General features: G+C 44.0%; 1 protein-coding gene across 1 annotated transcript in view; it reads right to left on the bottom strand.

Moving 5' to 3' along the window:
• Nucleotides 1-27,735, bottom strand: part of LOC126199591 (arrestin domain-containing protein 17-like) — a 189,911-nt gene that overhangs the window by 139,890 nt on the left and 22,286 nt on the right. The window contains exon 3 of the mRNA XM_049936517.1: nucleotides 25,538-25,625. Within this exon, the coding sequence (XP_049792474.1) occupies nucleotides 25,538-25,625 (88 nt within the window). The remainder of the gene's footprint in view (nucleotides 1-25,537; nucleotides 25,626-27,735) is intronic.

The following is a 27,735-nucleotide window of genomic DNA, read 5'->3' on the forward strand; positions in this document are numbered from 1 at the left end:
AAGCACGCAGCCTTATAAATGTTCGTATAATTTATTTTGCCAGGATAGTCTAATTACTACAAATATTCACATTAGCGGTTTTAGCATAATATTGCCGTCTTCGGATGGCATAATTAATCCACAGTTTAGGCTTCTTGTATGAATTCTAGTTGTATAACGAACATCATGAAATAGTATAAAATATGTCAGTAAATATGTATCATAGTTAGAGTTTATATATCATCTTGAAACTGTGGATTAATCATCACATTTGAAGATGGCTATATTAGGCTGAAACCGGTAATTTGAATAGTTGTAGTAATTAGGCTATGTTGACTTAAAAAATTCTTATAGTGCACTGGAGCTTTGACAAAATCATCTGTGTCTCGCAAATGTAGACCACCTAGTCAGTCTTCATAGGCCCAAAGATGTGGAAGCCTGATGGCGTTAAATCAGGTCTGTATGGTGGGTGTGGTAAGATAGTCATACTAAATTTGGCATTGCGTCCTTTGGGCCGAAAACTGTTGCGACCGTAGCGTTGTCATGTTACAAGTGGAAGTTTCTCTTCTTCTCTGGCCTTAGCCTGAAAATTCGAGCTTTCCACTGTGCCGCGTTCTGAACTAACAGCTGATGTAGGCTCCAAGATATCCAGAAGAACCACATCCTACCTATCCCAGGGTTCTGTACTCTTAACTTTACCTGCAGATAGCTGTCTCTTGGAAGTTGTTCTTTGTTGGAGAATTAGCATGTCGCCACTCCGTGGACTGGCTTTTGGATTCCGGATCGTAGTGGTGACAGGACGTATAATCTCTGGTCATGGTACTGTTCAGAAAACAGATGAATGTCGATGTGTGCGCAAAACGTGGCAGTTAAAATAAATGCGAAGAGATACCAAATAATTTTGTATTCCTTCACTACTAAATTGTTATAAATAACTGCCACCTATTCTTCTCGACGGTATCCTAATATACTAACAGAAAAGGTAATGGACTTGGCTGTAACTTAGGATGAGCACCTCAACTGGGCAGCCGGCCACGGTGGCCGCGCGGTTCTAGGCGCTCCAGTCCGGAGCCGCGCTGCTGCTGCGGTCGCAGGTTCGAATCCTGCCTGGGGCATGGGTGTGTGTGATGTCCTTAGGTTAGTTAGGTTTAAGTAGTTCTAAGTTCTAGGGGACTAATGACCACAGCAGTTGAGTCCCATAGTGCTCAGAGCCATTTGAACCATTTTTTTCAACTGGGCAGAAAACACTGTCACCTTTTTTAAGGAAGACTTCCCCTGGTCTCTATGCCCTCCAGAACTTAGGCGACGTGTGAGGTACGTCTGAAAAGTTCGGTGAATGTCTCAGAAAAGAAAGGAAACAAGAGTTACAAATAAAATTCTCGTATCTGTACTGGCCTTCGGGGTGCACTCAGCCTCGTGATGCCAATTTAGGAGCTACTCGACCGAGCAGTAGTGGCTCCTGTCAAAGAAAACGATCATAACGACAGGGAGAGCGGTGTGCTGACCACACGCCCGTCCTATCCGCATCCTGCCGCTCCCTGCCGCCGTTGGATAAGCAGCTGCAGCAGCAAGTCGTATACTCCTAGCTCACTCATTTGTTACATAGTTCAATTCTTAATTTCTTTGCGTGTTTTTGGTACTTGCATTGTTTAATTCATAGATTTCGGGCGTGTTATAGTATTTGAGAGTTGTAGCATTGCGTTTTAGTACCTGAATAGTGTAAAATCGAGTAGTCTCCTTCCGCCGCCGAGCAGTGTGTCAGCAGTGCGCAAGTAGCAGCATTACTGCATTTACTAGGCAATCTTGTATTTTAATAACCGTTTAAATTTTGTCGATTTGTTTGCGCTCTCTGTAGATTAGTTCAGACGTTCTTTGCACAACACTTTTTACCATGGATAGGGACTGCAACTGCTGTGTTCGGATGCAGGCTGGCATCCCTTCGCTTCCAGCTTCAGGCAGTGTTGGCTTCGGTCACACAGCTTGAGGCTGTTGCCAATGGGCATCGCTGTGGGGGTCTGGATGGGGGTTTGTCGGGGACGGCCAGCTCGTCCCACGCATTCCCCGATCGGACTACGACTGTGGTTGCCGGGGATACTGCCCGCATTGAGGCTGATCCCTCACCTGTGGTAGAGTGGGAGGTCGTCTCAAGGCGTGGCAGGGGGCGAAAGACATTCCGGAGGGCTGAACGGAAGGCCTCTCCAGTTTGTCTGACGAACCGGTTTCAGGCTCTGTCTCAGGCTGATACTGATCTTCGGTCCGATATGGCTGCTTGTCCTGTTCCAGAGGTTGCCCCTCAGTCTGCAAGATCCGGGCGGTCGCAGAGGGTGGGCTTACTGGTAGTTGGGAGCTCCAACGTCAGGCGCGTAGTGGGGCCCCTTAGGGAAATGGCAGCAAGAGAGGGAAAGAAAACCCATGTGCACTCCGTGTGCATACCGGGGGGAGTCATTCCAGATGTGGAAAGGGTCCTTCCGTATGCCATGAAGGGTACAGGGTGCACCCATCTGCAGGTGGTCGCTCATGTCGGCACCAATGATGTGTGTCGCTATGGATCGGAGGAAATCCTCTCTGGCTTCCGGCGGCTATCTGATTTGGTGAAGACTGCCAGTCTCGCTAGCGGGATGAAAGCAGAGCTCACCATCTGCAGCATCGTCGACAGGACTGACTGCGGACCTTTGGTACAGAGCCGAGTGGAGGGTCTGAATCAGAGGCTGAGACGGTTCTGCGACCATGTGGGCTGCAGATTCCTCGACTTGCGCCATAGGGTTGTGGGGTTTAGGGTTCCGCTGGATAGGTCAGGAGTCCACTACACGCAACAAGCGGCTACACGGGTAGCAGGGATTGTGTGGCGTGGGCTGGGCGGTTTTTTAGGTTAGATGGCCTTGGGAAAGTACAGAAAGGGGAACAGCCTCAACGGGAGCGGCGCAAAGTCAGGACATGCGGGGACCAAGCAGCAATCGGTATTGTAATTGTAAACTGTCGAAGCTGCATTGGTAAAGTACCAGAACTTCAAGCGCTGATAGAAAGCACCGAAGCTGATATCGTTATAGGTACAGAAAGCTGGCTGAAGCCAGAGATAAATTCTGCCGAAATTTTTACAAAGGCACAGACGGTGTTTAGAAAGGATAGATTGCATGGAACCGGTGGTGGCGTGTTTGACGCTGTTAGTAGTAGTTTATCCTGTAGTGAAGTAGAAGTTGATAGTTCCTGTTAATTATTATGGGTGGAGGTTACACTCAACAACTGAGCTAGGTTAATAGTTGGCTCCTTTTACCGACCTCCCGACTCAGCAGCATTAGTGGCAGAACAACTGAGAGAAAATTTGCAATACATTTCACATACATTTTCTCAGCATGTTATAGTCTTAGGTGGAGATTTCAATTTACCAGGTATACACTGGGACACTCAGATGTTTAGGACGGGTGGTAGTGACAGAGCATCGAGTGACATTATACTGAGTGCACTATCCGAAAATTACCTCGAGCAATTAAACAGAGAACCGACTCGTGGAGATAACATCTTGGACCTACTGATAACAAACAGACCCGAACTTTTCGACTCTGTATATGCAGAACAGGGAATCAGTGATCATAAGGCCGTTGCAGCATCCCTGAATATGGAAGTTAATAGGAATACAAAAAAAGGGAGGAAGGTTTATCTGTTTAGCAAGACTAATAGAAGGCAGATTTCAGACTAACGAACAGATCAAAACGAAAATTTCTGTTCCGACACTGACAATGTTGAGTGTTTATGGAAAAAGTTCAAGGCAAGCGTAAAATGCGTTTTACACAGGTACGTGCCGAGTAAAACTGTGAGGGACGGGAAAAACCCACCGTGGTACAACAACAAAGTTAGGAAAATACTGCGAAAGCAAAGAGAGCTTCACTCCAAGTTTCAACGCAGCCAAAACCTCTCCGACAAACAGAAGCTAAACGATGTCAAAGTTAGCGTAAGGAGGGCTATGCGTGAAGCGTTCAGTGAATTCGAAAGTAAAATTCTATGTACCGACTTGACAGAAAATCCTAGGAAGTTCTGGTCTTACGTTAAATCAGTAAGTGGCTCGAAACAGCATATCCAGACTCTCCGGGATGATGATGGCATTGAAACAGAGGATGACACGCGTAAAGCTGAAATACTAAACACCTTTTTCCAAAGCTGTTTCACAGAGGAAGACCGCACTGCAGTTCCTTCTCTAAATCCTCACACAAACGAAAAAATGGCTGACATCGAAATAAGTGTCCAAGGAATAGAAAAGCAACTGGAATCACTCAACAGAGGAAAGTCCACTGGACCTGACGGGATACCAATTCGATTCTACACAGAGTACGCGAAAGAACTTGCCCCCCTTCTAACAGCCGTGTACCGCAAGTCTCTAGAGGAACGGAAGGTTCCAAATGATTGGAAAAGAGCACAGGTAGTCCCAGTCTTCAAGAAGGGTCGTCGAGCAGATGCGCAAAACTATAGACCTATATCTCTGACGTCGACCTGTTGTAGAATTTTAGAACATGTTTTTTGCTCGAGTATCATGTCGTTTTTGGAAACCCAGAATCTACTATGTAGGAATCAACATGGATTCCGGAAACAGCGATCGTGTGAGACCCAACTCGCTTTATTTGTTCATGAGACCCAGAAAATATTAGATACCGGCTCCCAGGTAGATGCTATTTTTCTTGACTTCCTGAAGGCGTTCGATACTGTTCCGCACTGTCGCCTGATAAACAAAGTAAGAGCCTACGGAATATCAGACCAGCTGTGTGGCTGGATTGAAGAGTTTTTAGCAAACAGAACACAGCATGTTGTTATCAATGGAGAGACGTCTACAGACGTTAAAGTAACCTCTGGCGTGCCACAGGGGAGTGTTATGGGACCATTGCTTTTCACAATATATATAAATGACCTAGTAGATAGTGTCGGAAGTTCCATGCGGCTTTTCGCGGATGATGCTGTAGTATACAGAGAAGTTGCAGCATTAGAAAATTGCAGCGAAATGCAGGAAGATCTGCAGCGGATAGGCACTTGGTGCAGGGAGTGGCAACTGTCCCTTAACATAGACAAATATAATGTATTGCGAATATATAGAAAGAAGGATCCTTTATTGTATGATTATATGATAACGGAACAAACACTGGTAGCAGTTACTTCTGTAAAATATCTGGGAGTATGCGTGCGGAACGATTTGAAGTGGAATGATCATATAAAATTAATTGTTGGTAAGGCGGGTACCATGTTGAGATTCATTGGAAGAGTGCTTAGAAAATGTAGTCCAGCAACAAAGGAGGTGGCTTACAAAACACTCGTTCGACCTATACTTGAGTATTGCTTATCAGTGTGGGTTGACGGAGGAGGTAGAGAAGATCCAAAGAAGAGCGGCGCGTTTCGTCACAGGGTTATTTGGTAACCGGGATAGCGTTACGCCGGCCGCGGTGGTCTCGCGGTTCTAGGCGCTCAGTCCGGAACCGCGCGATGCTACGGTCGCAGGTTCGAATCCTGCCTCGGGCTTGGATGTGTGTGGTGTCCTTAGGTTAGTTAGGTTTAAGTAGTTCTAAGTTCTAGGGGACTGATGACCATAGATGTTAAGTCCCATAGTGCTCAGAGCCATTTGAACCATTTTTTTGATAGCGTTACGGAGATGTTTAATAAACTCAAGTGGCAGACTCTGCAAGAGAGGCGCTCTGCATCGCGGTGTAGCTTGCTCGCCAGGATTCGAGAGGGTGCGTTTCTGGATGAGGTAACGAATATATTGCTTCCCCCTACTTATACCTCCCGAGGAGATTACGAATGTAAAATTAGAGAGATTAGAGCGCGCACGGAGGCTTTCAGACAGTCGTTCTTCCCGCGAACCATACGCGACTGGAACAGGAAAGGGAGGTAATGACAGTGGCACGCAAAGTGCCCTCCGCCACACACCGTTGGGTGGCTTGCGGAGTATAAATGTAAATGTAGATCCTTAGCTGAGGATGACACCGCGGTCGGATGGTCCCTGTGGGCCACTTGTGGTCTGAAGACGGAGTGCTTTTTTTTTTTTTTTTTTTTTTTTAACTGGCCTTCAAAGTAATCACCATTAGCTACAGCAAACTGCTGTAATCGGTTGTAAAGATGTTGGAAAGTGTCAGCAAACGCTTCTTGTGGAATCGCTCGAAGTACCGTGGTCACACGTTATTTGATATGCGTAACGTCTGCATGCTCAACTTTGTCACTCAACGCAATGTGACTGTTCCTCATAATCCACCTTATTCCTAAGATTTGGAGCCGGCAGAGTTTATTATGTTTGCCCGCTGTAAAGTTGCTCTGTAAGGCGTACGCTTCGCAGACGTTGCGCGTGAGCATGGTCCTTCGGGGAATTCCACAAGAAGGCCAGTAAAGGTATTTTCTCTATAATTCTTGTTCTCTTTATTTTCCGAGACCATTCACTGAACTTTTCAGACGTAATTTGTATTACTACAGAATCTGAAACGCAAACTTGAACAATCACTTGTGTTGCCGAACGTCTACTGTTGCGATGTGATCACACCTTGCAAGAATAGTGAAAATACTAGACGGTTAGAACTTGTGTACGTTCCATACGCAACATCCATTTCATTGACCAATTCAGTGCTTCATACGACAAATTCGGATGGTTGCGGCCACACATCTCATTGCAAAAATAATTTTTTTGAGTTAACTCTCATGTTTTAGCAGTTGATAGTGTACCCAAAAACTTATGCAGCCATTTTTAATACCCAAGAAGAAACTGAGATTTATGGAAGCTTCGAGAGGTCAGAATATAATGTTCAGAACCGGATACGTCCTGAATGTAAACCTCATTGGTTGCGTCTAATAAAACTCGTTCGGTATTACTGAGGCATTCTTTACAGCGAAAAATGCGAGAGGTAAGTATCACCTCTTGGCAATAAGTCCACTATGTGTGCGGCAGCAGAGTCATTAAGTATCACATGAAGCGTTGCGTAATGCGCCGATCTATAACGGGGCAGTTCTTTTCGGCAAGAAGCCATGTCTTTAAACATCTGTTGCGTAACGATGGCCCGTTGGCTTTTGTGACGGGTTTCAAATATTTTCGTTGACTAAAAGTGGCTTTGGGCACCTTTAAAATATCTCGATGCTGGCAGAAGCCCTTATTACCTTTGCCAGTAAACATCTGCTCGATACAGTCTTCCACATCCTTGCAGGTTCAAACCCACACAGACGGCGGAGGTCACTAAACTATTACTTTGCGCTGAAATGAATGTTTGAAGGAAGCCGTGTGAAAAGTATCTCTGTAAACTGCGTAAGTTTCTTGAAAAACAAGTGCGTGCCACACTGACATCGGTGTCGAAGGAAAAAATAACAACTAACAATCATCTGTGATGTGTTCAGAGCGGTGTTTGGCACCGTTTGCAGTTCACGGCTGACAGTCAATACAGGAGCCTTGTTCTTTACAGACACTTGCACACATGCATTTGAACTGTGGTGGAGCAGCATTTAGTGACTGGAAAGCAGAAGGAATGTCAAGATAAAAATTTAGCAACGTGCGCAATACCAGTTGGAAGAAATTTATCGCCGTGGATGGAAAACTGCTGAAAACAGGGTCGGTCAGACCATAGAGAGAGTTACCCAAGATTCTAGACAAAGAGTTGTTGCCGGCCGGGGTGGCCGAGCGGTTCTAGGCGCTTCAGTGCGGAACCGCGCTGCTGCTACGGTCGCAGGTTCGAATCCTGCACCGGGCATGGATGTGTGTGATGTCCTTAGGTTAGTTAGGTTTAAGTAGTTCTAAGTTCTAGGGGACTGATGACCTCAGATGTTCCATAGTGCTCAGAGCCATTTGAACCAAAGAGTTGTTCGGACGTTATAATATGAAGTGGTGCTTGCGTTAAAAAGCAAGGTAAATGTGACCATGAAATCCATACTCCGCCGAATACAGTGAGTAGTGATGGAGAAGCAACTACGTTAGCGTCATAAACAACATATGCAAGCAATGGCGACAAATCTAAAAATCTGTTCAAAAATGGCTCTGAGCACTATGCGACTTAACTTCAGAGGTCATCAGTCGCCTAGAATTTAGTACTAATCAAACCTAACTAACCTAAGGACATCACACACATCCATGCCCGAGGCAGGATTCGAACCTGCGACCGTAGCGGTCGCTCGGTTCCAGACTGTAGCGCCTAGAACCGCACGGCCACTCCGGCCGGCCTAAAATTCTGTTCAGTAGATGCATTCTGTCGTGCAATGCACACATTAAACCTAATGATCGTCGCTACGAACAGTTGCTTTGAGCCTATGTTGCTGTTATATCAGTAAAAAGCACTACTCAGAAGGCTCACCAGCAGCTAAATATTTATTTCCGCCTATTTTTCTCTGATCGCAAGGTGCTCAGTTCGTGTAGTTTTTATCATAAAGATTCGGGGCATCCCGTCTATAATAACGGCTCACAAAAGTTTTATTCTGCTTGTATACCTGCGAACATGTGTGGTCTCCAAAGAATATTTTTTTTAAAACAAAAAACATTTTTTTTACGTTTTGTTTAAAAGCGTTCATCGTTCACGTCTGTGAAATGAAAACGAGCTGCTGCGTAACATTCTATACCGCCGGCTTTATGACATGCTTGGATTCTCCATTGCATGTTGTTTACAGTGTGGTCCAGGCGTTGCTGGTCTCTTCGACACAGAACATCGCGAGATCAGTATCTGAGGAGGGTCGCTACGAAAATGCAAGACAATTTTGAAGTGGTTCTAAGCTAGCTCTGTTGGGTTTATGTTAGCAGATACTTCAGTTAATTTCTGCTGCATGGAGGAAGATGCCATTGAAGTGGTCACGGTCTGCTGTTAAATGAAATGAAATGATCGTATGGCACTACTGGCTGGAAGACCCCGTACGGGGTAGTTCCGGCGCCTAGCGCAAGTTTATCTATTTGATGCTATTTCGGGCTTTGCGCAATGATGATGATGGGATGAAACGAGGAGGACAACACAAACACCCAGTCCCTGGACGGAGAAAATTCGCGAGTCGGATAGGAATCGAACTCGGGACTCCAGGATCCAGAGGCAGCAACGCTAACCACTAGACCACGAACTGCGGGTGGTATGCTGGTGCATTATCTTCCTGAAAGACGACCTCTTCGCGACGATATTGATTTTAGGAGTGGATAACAGACTGGAGAATCCTGTTCCGATCTACACAGCCCACACGGTGTCCTCGATAGGGACAAGAGGTATCACCTGTACATGATGCTGCCACAAAACGTGACTCAACCATCTCCCTGCTAAAACCGTGGGACCGCTTGCTTGAGACGTACAACGGTGCTTGGCTGCCTTTATACTCTTCTGTGATGATTATCAGGTGTCAGACAAATCCTGCACTGGTCAATGAAGAGAACACGACGACACTGACCCAAGTCCTATTTCTAGTGTTACCTTGCCACCTTGTTTGGGAGGGGAGGGGTGGTTGTTGTATTGTTGTGCTGTTGTCTCAATGGGCACCAGGCCTGATTGACTGGGAGGAAAAGGTTGCAATCTGTCTGAGTTGAGACAGTACCTCATTTTCCTCAAAAACGGTGGTGTGCAGCCCTGTTAGGTCCTCCTCGGGGTACCTCATGGCCACATCAATAGATAGCGTTGATCAGCTGGTACTTCTGACCGTATGGCTACTACGAAGAAGATATTCAATGTTTTGAGTCCCACAATAACTGAACGTTCGAATCACACCTGTATGGTGAATTCGAGTTCTCGTGCTGGCAACACTTTTTTGCTGTACAGTGGTAATGCGTGCATAGTTTAAGCTTGAACCCTCGAGGCATGTTTACAGACTAGTGAGAAACTATCGTACACAGCCCACATTGTCCTGCTGGCCCCTGGAGACCAACATGCCTTACTGAACAGTACTGTGAACTCAGGATTACTTTCACCTGTATTACACAGGTGGCAGTTCGTATAGAGTTATTGTGGTCAAAGAATATTGAGAAAGAGGTTTGTGATCAAGGAAAAGCATCAGTCATGAGGGTGGTGCAAACCTTCTCTTTTCTTTACCGGTAATGGAACCCGACTGAGATCATATATTCTGTTATTATAATAAATGGTGGGTAAACATAGATTGTTGCGGAAGAGTCGACAGGAAAAAGGCTAGCAGAAATTCGAGCGTCTATAAAATGATCCATGGGTGACACATGCAACTCCCACCGTCATTCGTTAGCGAAATACCTTGCCGAGAACCTAAATTCTGTTCCTACGTAAAATCGCTAAGCGGGTCGAACTCTTCTATTCTCAAACTCTTCGACCAGTCTGGTGCGCCAACGGAAGACAGCAAAATGAAAGCTGAAGTTTGAAAATTTGAAATTATGCGTTTAAAAAAAATCATTCACCAGGATGATCGTACATCGTTTTACCGTAGCACAGGCTTCCCTATAGGCACAGAAAAGGGCGTCCATGGTGCTGAGAATCAATTAATCGCCAAGACCGGATGGAAACACATTCGGTTTTAAAGAGAATACTCTTCGGCATCGGCCCCTTACTTATCTTGCAGTTATAGCAAATCTCCCACTCAGCGCTTAGCCCTAAGCGACTGGAAAAAAATAGCAGGGAACTACTGTGATACGAAGGGAAAACAACATAACGAAAATTTACAGATCAATATCCTTAACGTCGATTGCTATAGTATTCTTGATCATATCCTAAGCTCGAAAATAATACATTTCCTTGAGACAGGAAAGTTTCTGCCTACAAAAATGAGCACGGACTTAGAAAATATCGCTCGTGCGAAACTCACCTTGTACTTTTCTCGGACGATGTATTACGAAACATGGGTGAAGGGCAACAGGCAGATTCTAAATTCCTAGATTTCCGGAAAAAATGTTTGTCACGGTGCGCCACGGCAGACTGTTAACAAAGGTCCGAGCGCACGCAATAGGTCTGCAGATATGTGAGTGGATCGAAGACTTCGTAAGTAATACAACTGAGTGTGTTTGTCCTGGACGGCGAGTGTTCATCAGAGACAAGAGTACCGTCGGGAGTGTCAAATGGTTCAAATGCCTCTGAGCGCTATGGGACTAAACTTCTGATGTCATCAGTCCCCTAGAACTTAGAACTACTTAAACCTAACAAACCTAAGGACATCACACACATACATGCCCGAGGCAGGATTCGAATCTGCGACCGTAGCGGTCGCGCAGTTCCAAACTGTAGCGCTTAGAACCGCTCGGCCAACCTCGGTCGGCTCGGGAGTGTCGCAGGGAAGTGTAGGGCTGCTCTTGATCTCTATGTGCATAAACGACTTGACGGAGAGGATGAGCAACAGTCTGCGATTGTCTGCTGATGACACTGTAGCGTATGGAGAGAAGATGACGTTTGAGCGATTGTCAGAGCACACAGGACGACTTGGAATTATTATATGTTGTGATGAATGGCAGCCTACTCTAAATGTACAAAAATGTAAATGGATGCAGATGAGAACGGAGAAACAATCCTCTGATGTTCTAATACAGTAATAGTAGTGTACTGCCTGACACAGTCACGTCGATGAAATATCTAGGTGTAACGTTGCAACGCGATATGAACTGGAACGAGCAAGTAAGGTCGGTGGTAGGAAAGGCGAATGGTAGATTTCGATTTATTGCGAGAATTCTAGTAAAGCGTATCAAATGTAACTCATCTAAAAGAGAGACCACATATAGGACACTCGTGCGGCTCATTCTTCAGTGCTACGACTGTTAAGGAAGACATCAATGAATTCGGAAGAATGCTGCTAGATTTCTTCCCGCTAAGTTCAGTCAATACACTAATATGCTCTGTGAAGTCAAAATGGGAGTCCATGGAGGGAAGACGACGTTCTTTTCGCGAAACATTATTGATCAAGTTCGTACGACTAGCATTTGCAACTCATTGCTGGGCAATTCTACTGCCACCAATTTACATTTGAAGTTAGTACCAAACAGGCAAGGTAAGAGAAATTAGGGCTAATATGGACTCATGTGAACTATCATTTTTCCCTCGCTCCATTTGCGAGTGGAGCAGGAAAGGGAATGACTAGCAGTGGCACAAGGTACCCTCCGCCATGCACCGTATAGTGGCTGGCGGAGTTTGTATTTAGATACATCCGGAGATGTGGAATGGTATTTGTCTGGATTGTTATTAATTCTGTGGCTTTCACTTCTTCGCAATTTCGTTCTTTAAGCCTAACCAGGTCTACACTACATTAATTTAAGGATCTCGTTTTTGGAATCCACTCTTTTTAATTAAAACTTTGTCATACCTTGTCAGTCTTGATGTGAATAAGAAGGCAGGTGCCGTCAGGTGCGGATGTTATCAAACCATCACTTTAATAACTGAAGTTTGCAACATACTAAAACGAGTTATTTACAGTATAATGGAAACAATGGTAGAAGCTGACCTCAGTTACGATCACTTGCGGCAGAACTGACGCTACCAAAATGATCAGCCAGAACGTTAAGACCACGTACCTAATAGCCGGTAAACAGCGGCGGCGCGTCGAAATATGGTTGCAATGAGGCCTTGGTAGGTCGCTGGACGGAGATGGCACCACATTTGGACACACAAGTCACCTAATCCCCACAAATTTCTGTCAGGGGGGCGATGAGCTCTGACGCCACGTTCAGTCACATCCCAGATGTCTTCGAAGGAGATCAGATCTGGCGAGTTGGAGGGGGTGGGGGTAGCACATCAATTGTTCCTCGAACCACTCTATCACAATCATGGCCTCGTGACATGGTGCATTATCTTGCTGAAAAATGAAACTGTCGTCGAGAACATCACGGTGCCTTGCACGAGCTTCATTGGACCCATGGATGCCCACGTGAATGTTTCCCAGAGCGTAATGGAACTACCACCAGCACCAGTATAGGTTTCAAGGAACTGTTCCCCTGGAAGACGACGGATTCGCGTCCTCCCATCGGCATAACGAAGAAGGTATCGGGATTCATCAGACCGTGCAACGTTGTGCCACCGCGCCAACGTCCAGTGCCGATGGTCACGTTCCCATTTCAGTCGTAGTTGCCGAAGTCGTGGTGTTAACATTGGCAAATGCATGAGTCGTTGGCTGCGGTGGCCCATCATTAGAAGTGTTCGATGCGCTCTGTGGTTAAACACACTTGTACTCTGCCCAGCATTAAAGTTTGAAATCAGTTTCGCCACAGTCCGCCGCCTTTCCTGGTTTACCAATCTGCCCAGCCTACTACGTCTGGAATTGGTTTCACCTTGGTTTCGCCATGTGTTGAAGACTCTCACCACAGCACTCCACGAACAGCCGAGTCCTGCAGTTTCCGAAATGCTCGTGCCGAGCAGTCTGCCTTTGGTCAAAGTGAGATAGGTCGCTCGTCTTCCCCATTCTACAAAAGGACAGCACACTCGCTGATCATACATACACCGTGCGTGTATCTGACTAGCAGTCGTTCCACGCCAGGTGGCGCTGCTATCGTCCGGATGGGTTTATACCGATAGTAGGTCGGTGCTCATAATGATCTGCCTGATCAGTGTATTTACGTTAGAGGATAGACTTAAGAAAGGACAAACTACGTTTATAGCATTTGTAGTTTTACAGAAAATGTGTGAATATATTAACTAGAATGACTACTCTTTGAAATTCTGTAGGTAAGAGTGACAAAATACAGGGAGCGGGAAGTTATACACCACTTGCGCAAAAACAGTCTGGGAAAGCAAGTATGGCTTTTCACTCTCTACCCAGATGCAAACTACCCTTGAGCTCTGAGAGCTCGAGAATTTCGCCGCCTTCCCGCAGGATCTAGCACGTGCTGAAGTCTAGTGCTTGTGGTGGTGCTGGTGGTTGTAATATGTATTGGACGCTCAACAGCGATATCATCAGCTCTCTTACTAAACTTACTGGAGAGGAATGTGGTTATCGGTGATTAGCAATTGTATAACAACGTCACTTAAGTCATTGAAATTAATCTATATCAAAACGTAGGTTAATATGTTCCTGAGTTGGCGGCAGTTCATTCAGACATTTGAGAGAAAACAGCGCTATTCAATATTCTGAATTTCTCTAAAAACGGAAGTTTCAAACTTGAAATTTTGAAAGCATATGTAGTTGAACACACAAACATCACTTTGAGGCCGCTGCAGAATATCTTCATTATTTTCTGAGTTACTTCATAAAATGTGAAATTACGAGGGCTCTTCGAAAAGTAAGATCCGATCTGGCGCGAAACAGTAACCACAGTGTAAATCCTATGAAGCTTTCCACAGACGTGTTGGGCAGTGTCCCTTGTATCTCCATCGATCGCGTCACGTCACTCGTTTCAGTTCTGACCGCACAGTGAGCACGTAAAGATGCCTAGAAAATAGCGCCTCCCGCCAAGTTTAAGGGCCTGGTAACAGAGTTCGGCTGCTTTCTTGCAGCTCCACATAAGATAATTATCGTGCGTTTCATTCTTCATGACAATTCTCGGCAGAAGTGTGCGTGGGCGACGAAGATGCTTTTGAAGCGTTTTCGGTGGGAAGTGTTTCATCACCCATGATACAGCCCATAACTGGCCCCCTCTGAGTTTCATCTCTTCTCACATGAACCACTGGCTATGAAGACAACATTATGGCACAGAATGAGAATTGGGGAAAGCACAGGCTGGTGCCTTTTATGACGAGGGTACTGGAAAGTTGGTACAACGATACGACAGATGTCTAATTTGGAGCGGCAACTTTGTAAAGAAGCAGCTGGAAGGTGTAACTAACCTTTGTAAGCAAAACGTTTTTGATTTTCACAGTGGTTTCATTTCGCACCCGATCGGACCTTACTTTTCGAGTAACCCTTGTAGGGAAGCAGCCTACTCAAGCCGTATAAAATTCACATCATAAACGTTGCGCAATACTTTAAAAATCAAGTAAATAACCTGAAACGTTTCTAGCATGTCAGGAGTAATACTAAATCAATATGTGTTGAATATCAGTTCAATAAATTTAACCATTTTCGAATTTTGTATTCAGATTCCTTTTGCATAATAATTTAGTAGAAACAGTATTCTGGATCTCACAAATTAAAATTTTTGTTGAAATTCATGATTTTCTGGTTTTTGTCTTAGAAATTAAGGAAGCAAGGTAGATTAAGTAGGTGAATAAATAAGGCTAGGATGTTTAAATTTAATTAGAAGGGAGATCCGCTATAATCATAAAGATGCGAGAAGTTTCAATTGAATAACTATAAAACTATAGCGATAGCGTATCTCCAAAGGGCAACTTCAGAGCTCGTCTACTGCGTGTAGTGTAATTAAATAATTCTCTCGCCCAAAATATTTGACTTAGCCACGTCAGACTTTTATTATTGATTACTTACCTGTGTGCTGATTGCACATTTAAATTGTGAGCTTCATCGGCCATCAGCAAAGGAAGCGATGATTTATTCGATAACTTAAAGTGGTGCTTTACTAGCCCAGCGGCTAGTCGGGAGAGCCGATTTCATCAGGCGTTCCCTTAGTCGTCCGCACCGCGGCTTTATATATAAGAACGCTGCGCGAGGAAGTAAGGCCCCAGTTCTCTCCATACGCTGATTAGCGCACCACCTGTGTTGGGAGTCGCGTCGCATCGGTATCATTGCTATAAACAGCCTCGGATGCCGTAATAAGTTACTCGGGATACGTGTAACCATGAAATCGTTTTCGAGTGAAGTGTTAATTCTGGGATAACTTTAATGATCTATCTTCAGTTTGCGTATGTCGTATTTTCACGTGCCGCCGCAGGACAAACATTCTACCATTATTTAGCGTGGCGTTTGATGAACATTATCATCAAATTATGGCGAGCATTCACTTAAACATTTAATTTGAACAGTTATAGTTGTATCAGCGCATTAGACTCTGAACTGCTCTGTTAGTTGGATTGTGTGGATTATTTTTGGTCTGTGACTTTCAGAATATAGTGAACATTTTTAGAGAGAATCGTTTTTGATTATGAATCCCAGACAATCTCCTAATTCCTCAGAGCTATAAGCTGTAGCTATAAGTGTATTTCTCAGATGAAGTGGGCACTAGGAATTCTAATTACAGGCTTCACGTTTTGCTAATCACTTTCTGGTTGCCAATATTGTAGTGAGAGAGCCAGTGTTGAGAACGGCAAACAACAGCATAAATACAAAGCATTTATACAATTTTTCCACCCGCCGCCCCACACCCTGACAGATGGAAAAACAAAAAAACAAAAAAACAAAAAAAAAACTATACAAGGTGTAACGGATTTAAGTGCAGATATTTTATATGTGCTACCTTAATTTGTACATACAAAACTGTGTTGGTTGTCTTTTCTCTGTGTCGAATAGTCTTCCAACAAACACGTAACAAACTTTACAACCCGATGTTTTCCGCATAGTCATAACTGCACCACTAAGTGGGCCGCACCTGACAGTGTGGAGCAGCCACCTTGCGGCCAGGTGCCACACTTCAACAGCTACCCTGCTGCCCCAGGGAATATAAGCGTTAATGGCTTGCTCTTGCCACATGTGCTTGGAGATACTAACCAACCTAAAAACACACTACTTCTAATAGCAGTAATTATTACTCTGCAAATGAACTAAATACTGACGTAGCATTGTTCAGTACACTGTTTTCGGTCACCATTAAAAATATCTGCACTCACACCTTGTATATACAAGGCGTTTCACAGTTCTTGTAACAGGCCTCTAGGGATCATAGAGGGGGAATTAATAGATAAAATTTTGATAAGTAACCCAAATCCGGAGATAATAGTGTTTCGATTTGAAATAAGTTTGAAGACTGGAGCACTTGCAAATCTCGAGCTTCACGTTTTCTCAATATGTGCTGCTTTTCCGAGAAAAGATTGTATACATCCAGAATACGCCCCAGAGTCCTGCAACAGACGGATGTCAGCTGTAACGGATTTTTTATTTATCTGGTCTTCCGAGTAGCAACTCGATTTAACCCTCAATAACACATAGTTACAATTTATTTATTTATTTACACGTCAAGTTCCCTAGGACCAAATTGAGGAGCAATTATCCAAGGTCATGGAACGTGTCAGTACATGAAATTCCAATATAAAAGTAAAAACAGATAAAAATAAAATGTTTATCAACCCAAAAAAATGTCAGTCCATAAGTTTAAGTGAACGCAGTCAATAATACAACAAGAAAAAGCTTAACTTTTCAAGGAACTCCACGACAGAATAGAATGAGTGACCCCTGAGGAAACTCTACAGTTTCGATTTGAAAGCGCGTGGATTACTGCCAAAATTTTTGAATTAGAGTGGTAGCTTATTGAGAATGGAAGCAGCAGTGTACTGTACACCTTTCTGCACAAGAGTTAACTAAGTCCGATCCAAATGCCCAGTATTAACTGAGTGAAAGCTGCTTATTTTTTGGGAATAAGCTAATACTGTTCACGAATTGACAGTAAGGAATATATATATTGAGAGGCCAATGTCAAAATACCCAGACTTGTGAACAGGGGTCGACAAGAGGTTCGTGAACTTACACCACTTATTACCCGAACCGTCGGTTTCTGAGCCAAAAATATCCTTTTAGAATGGGAAGAGTTGCCCCAAAATATAATACCATAGCGGGCCGTTGTGACCAAGCGGTTCTAGGCACTTCAGTCCGGAACCGCGCGACTGCTACGGTCGCAGGTTCGAATCCGGCCTCGGGCTTGGGTGTGTGTGATGTCCTTAGGTTGGTTAGGTTTACGTAGTTCTAAGTTCTAGGGGACTGATGACCTCAGATATTAAGTCCCATACTCCTCAGAGCCATTTGAACAATTTTATTATACCGTATGACATAAGCGAATGAGAGTAAGCAAAGTAGACTAATTTTGGACTCGAACGATCACTCACCTCAGATACCTGTCGAATAGTAAAAATGGCAGCGTTAAGTCTTTGAACAAGATCCTGAACGCGGGGTTTCCACGACAGTCTACTATCTATCTGAACATCTAGAAATTTGAACTGTTCAGTTTCACTAATCGCCCATTTTGTGAAATTAAAACGTCAGGGTTTATTGAACTGTGGGTTAGAAACTGTAAAAACAGAGTCTTACTGTGATTTAGTGTTAGTTTATTTTCTACAAGCTATGAACTTAGGTCATGATCTGCACTATTTGAAACCGAGCCAATCTTGCACAAAACATCCCTTACTACCAAGCTAGCGTCATCAGCAAACAGAAATATTTTGGAGTTACCTGTAAGCTAGAGGGCATGTCATTCATATAAATAAGGAACATGAGTGGCCCCAACACTGATCCTTGGGGCACCCTCCCCCCCCCCCCCCCCCCCTTGACTGTACCCCACTCAGAGCCCACATCACACCCATTCTCAACACTGTGAATAGTGACCTTTTGCTGTCTGTTGCTAAAGTAAGAGGTGAACCAATTGTGAGATCCTCCCCGTATTCTGTAATGGTCCAACTTTTGGAGCAATATTTTCTGATCAACACAATCAAACGCCTTAGTTAAATAAAGAAATATGCCTAACGTTCGAAACCTTTTGTTTAACCCATCCAGTACCTCACAGAGAACAGAGAATACAGCATTTTCAGTTGTTAAGCGACTTCTAAAGCCGAACTGTACATTTGATAGCAAATAATGTGATATAAAATGATCAACTACCCTTACATACACAGCCTTTTAAATAACTTTAGCAAACACTGAATGCAAAGAAATAGATCTAAAACGATCCGCATTATCCCTTTCTCCTTAATCGTTCAGGAAACTGACAATTCCTTAAGGAAAAATTACAAATACGGCTAAATACTGGGATAACGTGTGCAGTACAGTACTTTAATATTCTGCGAGGCATTCCATCATAACCATGAGAGTCCTTAGTCTTCAGTGATTTAAATATGGACTCAGTGTCTGATTTTGTATCGTCGACCTTATACTGCTGTCCAGACACTTTCTTCACAACTGACCATATGGTTTTAATTTTATCCTGTGAATTAGCTATTCTATTTGCGTACCACATACTATTTGTCTTCCTAATAACATTTTTAAGCACCTTACAATACTGTTTGTAATTGGCTACTGCAGCTTGACTGTGACTACTTCTAACATTTTGATATAATTCCCGCTTTGTTCTACATGATATCCTTATTCCACTAGTCAGTCACCCGGGCTGCCTATTACTGCTAGTATCCAGTTTAGAACGTTCTAATGGAAAGCAACTTTCAAAGAGCATGAGAAATGTGTTAAGGAAAGCATTATATTTATCATCTATGTTATCGGCACTATAAACATCCTGCCACTCTTGTTTCCTGTCAACATTTAAAAAACTCTCTATTGCTGTCGGATTAACTTTCCTACACAGTATGTAATTACATGTGACATTATTTGAGTACAAAAGCCTTTTAGTGTTAAAATTTGTGCATCATGGTTTGAAAGGCCATTCACCCCAGAATGCCCATCTAATAATGAAGAATGAAGAAAAATATTGTCAACAGTTGTGCTACTGTTCCCCTGCACCCTATTGGAAAAAGCACAATCTGCATCACATCATATGAATTTAGGAGACCTACCAACATCCTTTTTCTTGCCCCATGATATACAAAATTAATACTGAAGTCGCCACATATAACTAATTTCTGGTACTTCCTACAAAGTGAATCAAGAACCCTCTCTAGCTTGAGCAGAAATGCTCTGAAGTCGGAGTTAGGGGACCTATAAACAACAACAATTAGAAGTTTAGTTTCACTAAATTCAACTAACGCTGCACAACATTCAAATATCTGTTCAGTGCAGCGTCGTGATACGTCTATGGACTCAAATGGAATACTGTTTTTTACCTACAGAAGCATTCCTCCACTCCGCAAGGAACTCCTTGAGAAACAGCCAGCTAATCTGTAGCCTGGTAAAGGAAGCCTCTGAATTGTCAAATTATTTAAGTGGTGCTCCAACATACCAATAATCAACATCTGTAAGCAGTTCACTAACTTTATCTCTAATATCTCTTATATTTTGATGAAATATGCTAATTCCTTCTCTAATTCCTTCTCTACCTGGAAACGTGACATCCTCTGAAGGTGAGCCCTTAGCTAGAGGGACTTCTTTTAAGCAGGTATACCTTCAGCTGACTTAAATCTAAAAAAATGTGCCGCTCTAACACCAACTACTACAGGAATTTTTCCACGAGTGATGCCACCACCACCCACTACACTGTCACCTATAAGGTTTGCCAGCCTCCTCTTCCCATACCTACTGAGGTGGAGGCCAAGTGTAATGAAACCTGATCTTCTGATGGAACCAACCGGCACCACTGAAATATGACCTATGCCCTCTGCCAACAGCGCCCTCTCTAGCCCATGTTAACGTGCCTAACAGCCGCATTAAGATGAGGCCGATTATGACGCTGAAACAGTTGCACGAAATGCACGTTAGTGCCACCAGTTTGAGTAGCTATCTTTACCAGGTCACAACCTACATGATATTCCCTGTCCCTATCAAGACTATTCCCTGCTCCACCCACTATCACTACCTGATCCTCTTTCGTAAAATTCCTACATAACTCCCCTACGCTATCAGTCATCTGAACCAACCATGCACTAGGCTTCACAATGCTGGTGACCTGGTACTCACTCCCCAAAATTTCCTGCAACTGCTGGCCCACACCTCTACCGTGCGAACTACCTAGCAGCACAACCTTCTTCTTGCTGTTAGACATTGCAACTGACCTAGGCCTCCTAATTGCTGAAGACTGGTGCATGTTCCCTACATCTACAGCTAAAAAGGCTCCTCTCCCCTCAACTCTGACAGTAGGTCAAATCTATTGCATATATGCAAAGTATAACTGTCTGAATACCTCCTCCTCCTAGCTGCCTTCTTGCCAACTGCCAGTTCCCATTCCCCACCACCCTTCACCCTCCTCATCCTTTGCGCGTTGTTACTACACCTAAAGGTCATAGATCGTACGCTCCTTCTCCTCTATGAACTTATTCCTACTAAAGATTCTGCATTCCCAGGAGAGGATCTCGTATAGAATGTCCACTGGCTTCCGCACTGCATTCCCCCCATTGAAAATACTTTGCAAAAATCCCACAGCGTAACCCACCACTCACAAACCTACAACAGAGCCCACACTTATCATTCATGGTAAAATTTTACAGTTACTGAAACAAACTATACGTCTACGTTATCTAAGTTCAGTACCTAAGTACAATGTACATAGAATTGAACAAAACAAGACAGAAATGCATATTTTCCAGTAGAGAAAGCTCAAACCGCCCCAGCTGTGTCCAACAATTAGAATAAAAGGTTGTTAAAATTGTGTTGAGTTACAGTCACATCATTCCTGAAATATTTTCAGAAGCAAGACAGAAAAATAGAATATGTACGATATTAAAACTTACAGATTGTGCCCAGTACTCTTAAGCGACTTAACAGTCACTTTATGAAGGCGAATGTCTTTGGTAAACAAAAAAGAAGTAGCTGATTGGGGAAGGTGGTATCCCAAACTCAGCAATGTCCTCAGAAACTCCAACTCTTTGCAGTCAAATTTGAGACATGTCGTTGACATCAGCTTCTGACTCAGGATCACACTCACTTGCCAGTGAAGCGTAAACGTTGATCCAACATAGATGTTGAGGAAAAGAGGCGTCATTGAAGCGAAGTCGTATCATAGGAGAAATCGTGGATCGGTCCAAGTGTGTCCTCATGAAATACGGATGTGAAGGAATCTGAGGTTGGAGCACTGAGTAATAGCCGCCTTCCATTTGCTGGGAGATGTTCTACATCTCTTGCCATTGTTGGTTTGCGTGACCCTTGGCCTCACGTAAGTAGCCACTGTAAGGTAATTTCAAATCCGGGACAGTGCGTAAAGATGTCGCTTGCTTCGCTAATGCATCAACTTCCTCATTATGTAGGATACCTGCGCGGGAAGGCACCCACAGCAAAGGGATTGTCCGCCCCATCCGTGTGCTGCGAAAATATTCCGAAACCAGTTCAAAATACGTATAGCGGTTAGTAGTTTTGTTCCATGTCCAGTGCTGAATACTTTGAGGGGCGCTTTGAGAGTCAGACACAATACCTTGGGGAAGGAAGCGGAAGAGACAAACTTAAGAGCTTCCAGAAGTGCCACTTTCTCCGCTGTAATTATAAAAACGCTTGGGGGCAGTTTGAAGGTTTTCTGGATCTGAATCTGAGGGCAAAGAAATGCATTCCAGTATATTATTCGTGCGGAATTTTGGATCCATCGGTATATACACAGAGAAAACCAGGCCACTGAGCTGCAACGAGATGACTGAATCCACTACTGACATTAGTACTTTCCAAATAGTTTATATTAAAATAATAGATTGGAATATGATAGCTGAGCGTATGAAGATATCAGTCAAAAAGAGACAAATGCCGTGAAAATCGTATAGAGGTTAAGAGAGGTGACCAAGTGTCAAAATTGGTGCAAATGGCCGGAGCCTTATTCCTTCTGCAGAAGGCAGTCCATAGTCGGTAAATGCAATCTCTACTTTGGTAGACAGAACTATCCATAAACGACATGTCTTGAATGTAGAATTTATCCGATAACATTTGGCTTCTAATCTTCACGAGCATCTCCCCTGCTTCCTCAAAATGACCATTAGCTGGCGTAGACCTCATGGCTCCAAGGCAGATGAATGGCTCTGTATTGAAGAGTATCTATGTTTGGTGAGATGAACCTTTGGTGCATTGTGCTACAGTCGACAGCTATAATCTTAATCGATATCGATTAATCCTCCTGTACACTATGAGTAAACTACTCTGGTGCCGTTCCCCACTACACACGGGTGAGTGATCGAATTATATTTAAGCCTTCTTCACACTTGACAACAGTGGATCGGATGTGATGCGCCCAGCTTAACCGAGAGTCAAAAATCATCTCCAGAAATCGAGCGTGAGATTTTATGTGGAAAGTGTACTTTCCTCAGGTAGTATGATCATCAATGGGAGCCGATGTCGAGTTGGAAAAGTAGACGATTACTGATATCTCAGCCGAAATCTCCAGGCTATTAGTTAAGGCTCACCGGCCACTTGACAATCTTCTTCTTCCGTGCAGATGCACAAACAGTGCCCGAACTCTTACGGGAATCGGCAACGCGCCGCGAGTAATGAGTATAATGGGCGGGGGCGCTACGAATGTAGTGCGGGACAATACGTTGAGAATGTGGGTTTCGCGGGAGGCGTGCCAGATATAAATCCTTGCAGTTGCACTATCCTCTGTGTCCTCGGTGGCTCAGATTGATAGAGCGTGTGCCATGTATGCAGGAGATCCCGGGTTCGAGTCCCGGTCGGGGCACGCATTTTCATCTGTCCCCGTTGACGTATGTCAACGCCTGTAAGCAGCTAAGGGTTTTCATTTCATTGTAATTTATTAATAAATAGCGACTCATCAATGTATGGAAAGGTTGTGAGTAATGCCGTTTTGGCCTGAAGATACGAACGGCAGTGGAATAAACACAGGCATCGTCTGCATATTTCAATATTTTTGTGGGGGGAGTGATTATGCGCTCTAAATCATGCTTATACAGAGTAGAGACGACGGGGCTTAAAATTGCAGCCTGAGGCAAGCCCTGGCAGAAAAGAAATGGTTCGACCATGTTTCCATTGTAACGGACGTAAATGGTCCTTTGAGCGACCAGGGCACTGATGCCATAAATCATCCACGGAGGAACTCCGAATCCTGCCTGTTTGTCCAAGAGAACTTGTATATGAACGTGATAATACCGCTCTTTTAACGTCCAGAAAGGCAGCGACCGCTATTTCTTTGTTTTGAAAGGCCGACGTAATATATATAGCAAGTAAATACAGATTGTCCATAGTCCCTTTACCTTTTCTGAAGCCGTATTCACTCAGTTTCACCAAATTATGATTTTCAAGCCACCATTCCAACCTCCTTTTAAACATTCATTCCAGAGTTTTGCCAAAACTCTACAACAAAGCAGTCGCTCGATAATTAGAGGTCACATTTGGATCTTTGACACTTTTCATAATTGGAATATTTGCTTTCGTCTTCCATGTTGATAAGAGGTCCTTGTGCATCCAGTACCGATTAAAAATGTGTAAGAGGAAATCTTTTGCCTCTGTCGCATAGAATAATGAATAAAATCAATACCAGGGCAACCGTCCCTCGATGGTTTAATAGCTTCGTTGAATTATTCTATGGAGAAAGGACGAAAGAGTACGTGGTAACGGTCATCTTCAACAGGAGACGGGTGATTCTAGAATGGGGCTGTGGGAGGAGCAAGTGTATCTATAAATTCCTCTAGCGAGACAGTGGTAGCAGGAGGGGGGGGGGGGGGGGCGGGGGCGGGGGAAGACAGTCGGCTGCTTCTGAAAGCCTTTGTTTTATGACAGATGCTTGCCATACTGGTTTCATTATTGAGGGAAGAACGAAATTTTATCCAACTGTCCTTTTTCTTTCAGAAATTTGTTAGCTCGCTCATTTTCTTTTCGAACAGCCGAGAAGTTATCCATAGTAGAATTTTGACGATAGATTTTTAAAGCAAGTCTGCGCTTAGCAACTTGTCGAGAGGATTCGGGATTCCACCAAGGAAGGTAACGGTGCTGCATGACGGTGAACTCTTTTTCCTTAGGGATGTTGGCATCAGCTGCAGTATCCATAGCGTTGATTAAAACTTGATATGAATCTTCATCAAGCAAGTCACGTCTCATGTTTCAGAACGCCCCCCTAACTGCCCGTTAATACGAGTCCCAGTTGGTTTCCTTGATTTTCCACGCACTGTTAGCGTAACATATGTGCGTAGTATCAATGCTGATTTTGATGTCGAACTCTACTGAGAGATGACCGGATCCCACTGAATCTGTTTTAACGCGGCACTTAGATAATTCGGTATAACAGGGAGTGCAAAGCGTTACGCCGACAGCTGAGGGTCTACCGAAAGGTGAGGATACCATAGTAGAAGCCGTCATTGAGTATCGCTAGGTTATTGTCTTCGATAACATTCATCAGTGTCCTGCTCTGTTTGTCATATCTCCTCCACATGCTACGAGGGTATCCCAAAAGTAAAGACACCGCCATGCTGTTCAGAAAATTATGAAATGGCGTGATTGTTGCTTGGTGTAAGGTGTAAAGTGGAATGCCTAGATTTTGTAATCACGCTGTAACAGCATGCGTTCTCAGAAATGATAAGTTCACAAAGGTACATGTATCACATTTGAACAACCGAAATAAAATGTTCAAACGTACCTACGTTCTGTATTTTAATTTAAGAAACCTACCTGTTACCAAATGTTGGTCTAAAATTGTGAGCTATATGTTTGTGACTATTACAGCGCCATCTATCACAAAGCGAAAAAGTGGTCCAACTAAAACATTTATATTTCTTTACGTACTACACGTATATGTAATAAATATGGGGGTTCCTATTTTTATAAAAAAACGCAGTTGATATCCGTTTGACCTATGGCAGTGCCATCTATCGGGCCAGCCATAGCGCCATCAGGTTTCCCCATTCAAGCTAGACGAGTTTCGTTCTTTGTAGTTTTTTCGTTTGGTGCTTATTTCGTGAGATATTTGGCCCGGTCACTATCAATGGACCACCCTATATATATAATGTCTGTAGAGAGACAGAGAGGGAGAGAGAGAGAGAGATCGCAGGGCGCTGCTTGCTGGCTGCTGGCTGTCAGGCAGGCCGGTGCTTACATCTTGTTCTTCCTGAGTCGCGGCCGCGGCGCGGGAGGCTCTGACGTCACGCTCACCGCCGCCTCGCCCACAATGCGCACCGTGATGCCTGTAACCGAGAAACAGCTCAGTGTAGTACACAGTAACACATATCATGACGTCAGCATTTGTTATTACCAAATGAATTTGTATTTAGATATGGTGAATATGTATCTGACAAATTAAATATTACGTTATGTAATTGGAACAGGTCATCAGTTACTGTGGCCGTAATTCGAATTTGGTGGTACCGCTTAAAAATCAAGTTCGTCTTATTAAACAGTAGTAATTTATTCACTGTTCTGATATGAGAAACTCGTGTGTTTCCATAACAGATGAGTATGCAGATGAGAACTGAAATGAAATGAGCGTTTGGCGTCATTAGGCGGGAGGCCCCTTGCGGGGCAGGTCCAGCCGCCTTGGTGCCGGTCTTAATTACATTCGACGCCACATTGGGCGACCTGCGCGCTGGATAGGGATGAAATGATGATGGAGACAGCACAACACCCAGTCCCTGAGCGGAGAAAATCCCCGACCCAGCCGGGAATCGAACCCGGGCCCGTAGGACGGCAATCCGTCACGCTGACCACTCAGTTATCGGGACGGACAGATGAGAACTGATACTACAAAAATAAGATCAAAAACGGCAAGCTACACAACAATATACAGATGGTCCTACAGAACCAAACAATCTAGAAAATACGAACTGAATAACAGTGCTCACTAATGATGACACAAATATGCTAAAGCTTTTGGGCATTATAAACAAAAATCATCTGCATAATAGGCGGACCTCAACGCCCGTAATTTAGACTGCAACCAGGCTCTGTAGCCGAGGTTGCTAACACGCGGCTCTGTGGTGGCGCGCGACTCGGAGGCACGTCTATTGGAATCCGGTAGCTGGATGAAACTTCCACTGCCAATATTTGGCCGTCAGAAGGAGGAGAAGTGTGGCGTTAAGTTCCTGATGACCTGTGTCTGCGCTAATGCCCTGTATTAAATTCTGAACCTCTACTCTGTGCCTCATGAAATGAGGGCATGTGACTCTGTTGACAGTGATCAGTCCGTCGGATAGGGACGTTAATTTCGGCAGTCCCCTCTTCTTCAACATTCACCACAAATGTAACACTACACAAACATCCATTATATCAGGTTACCTTCCATTCCAAAGGCTGTTGCCCCCAGCGACTGTTATATTGATTTGTAAATAATTGATTTCAGCCATCAGTCGTCCTTTTTAAATTTTATTGGTAGATCTAGATTTCAGCTAGAAACTAGCCATTCTCAATACACTATCAGTTCATTGAACTGTGGATGAAGCCCGACCAACAGCCATTACATGCATTCAGCAAATAACAGTGCATTGAGAATGGCTAGTGTCTACCTGAAATCTAGATCTGTCAATGAAATTTAAAAAGGACGACTGATAGCTGAAATCTATTATTTATAACATCCATTATAATCACCCACAGTCCACAACCACACATATGACAAAATTCTCAGGTACCCGCAAGGAAAGGGTGCGCAGATGAGGAACACACTTTCCGACTGGCGGCTGAATCTTTCCAGTGGAATTTCCCTCCCAACAGTGCCGCACGAAATTTACATTCCGCCCGCAAACATGGTTGCTGTTAGAGCTTCGTAACCAGACAAATATGGTTCTGGGTGCATTTTACATGCATCAAACGTCAGCAAAAATGAAATGGAAATATCCAGCTACTTCGCATCAAAGTACCAAGTAAGAAGGAGGAGCTCCCCAACGGCCTGAAGTTCTGAGAGCGTCTTAAATGAACCGTATGAGGCAATAATAAGTACTTACCCTGCAATTTCTAGGTATCGTAATAAGAAAACCGCTCACGAGTTAAACTACACTCCTGGAAATTGAAACAAGAACACCGTGAATTCATTGTCCCAGGAAGGGGAAACTTTATTGACACATTCCTGGGGTCAGATACATCACATGATCACACTGACAGAACCACAGGCACATAGACACAGGCAACAGAGCATGCACAATGTCGGCACTAGTACAGTGTATATCCACCTTTCGCAGCAATGCAGGCTGCTATTCTCCCATGGAGACGATCGTAGAGATGCTGGATGTAGTCCTGTGGAACGGCTTGCCATGCCATTTCCACCTGGCGCCTCAGTTGGACCAGCGTTCGTGCTGGACGTGCAGA

Source organism: Schistocerca nitens, chromosome 8, assembly GCF_023898315.1.
Source record: "Schistocerca nitens isolate TAMUIC-IGC-003100 chromosome 8, iqSchNite1.1, whole genome shotgun sequence".
Taxonomy (NCBI): domain Eukaryota; kingdom Metazoa; phylum Arthropoda; class Insecta; order Orthoptera; family Acrididae; genus Schistocerca; species Schistocerca nitens.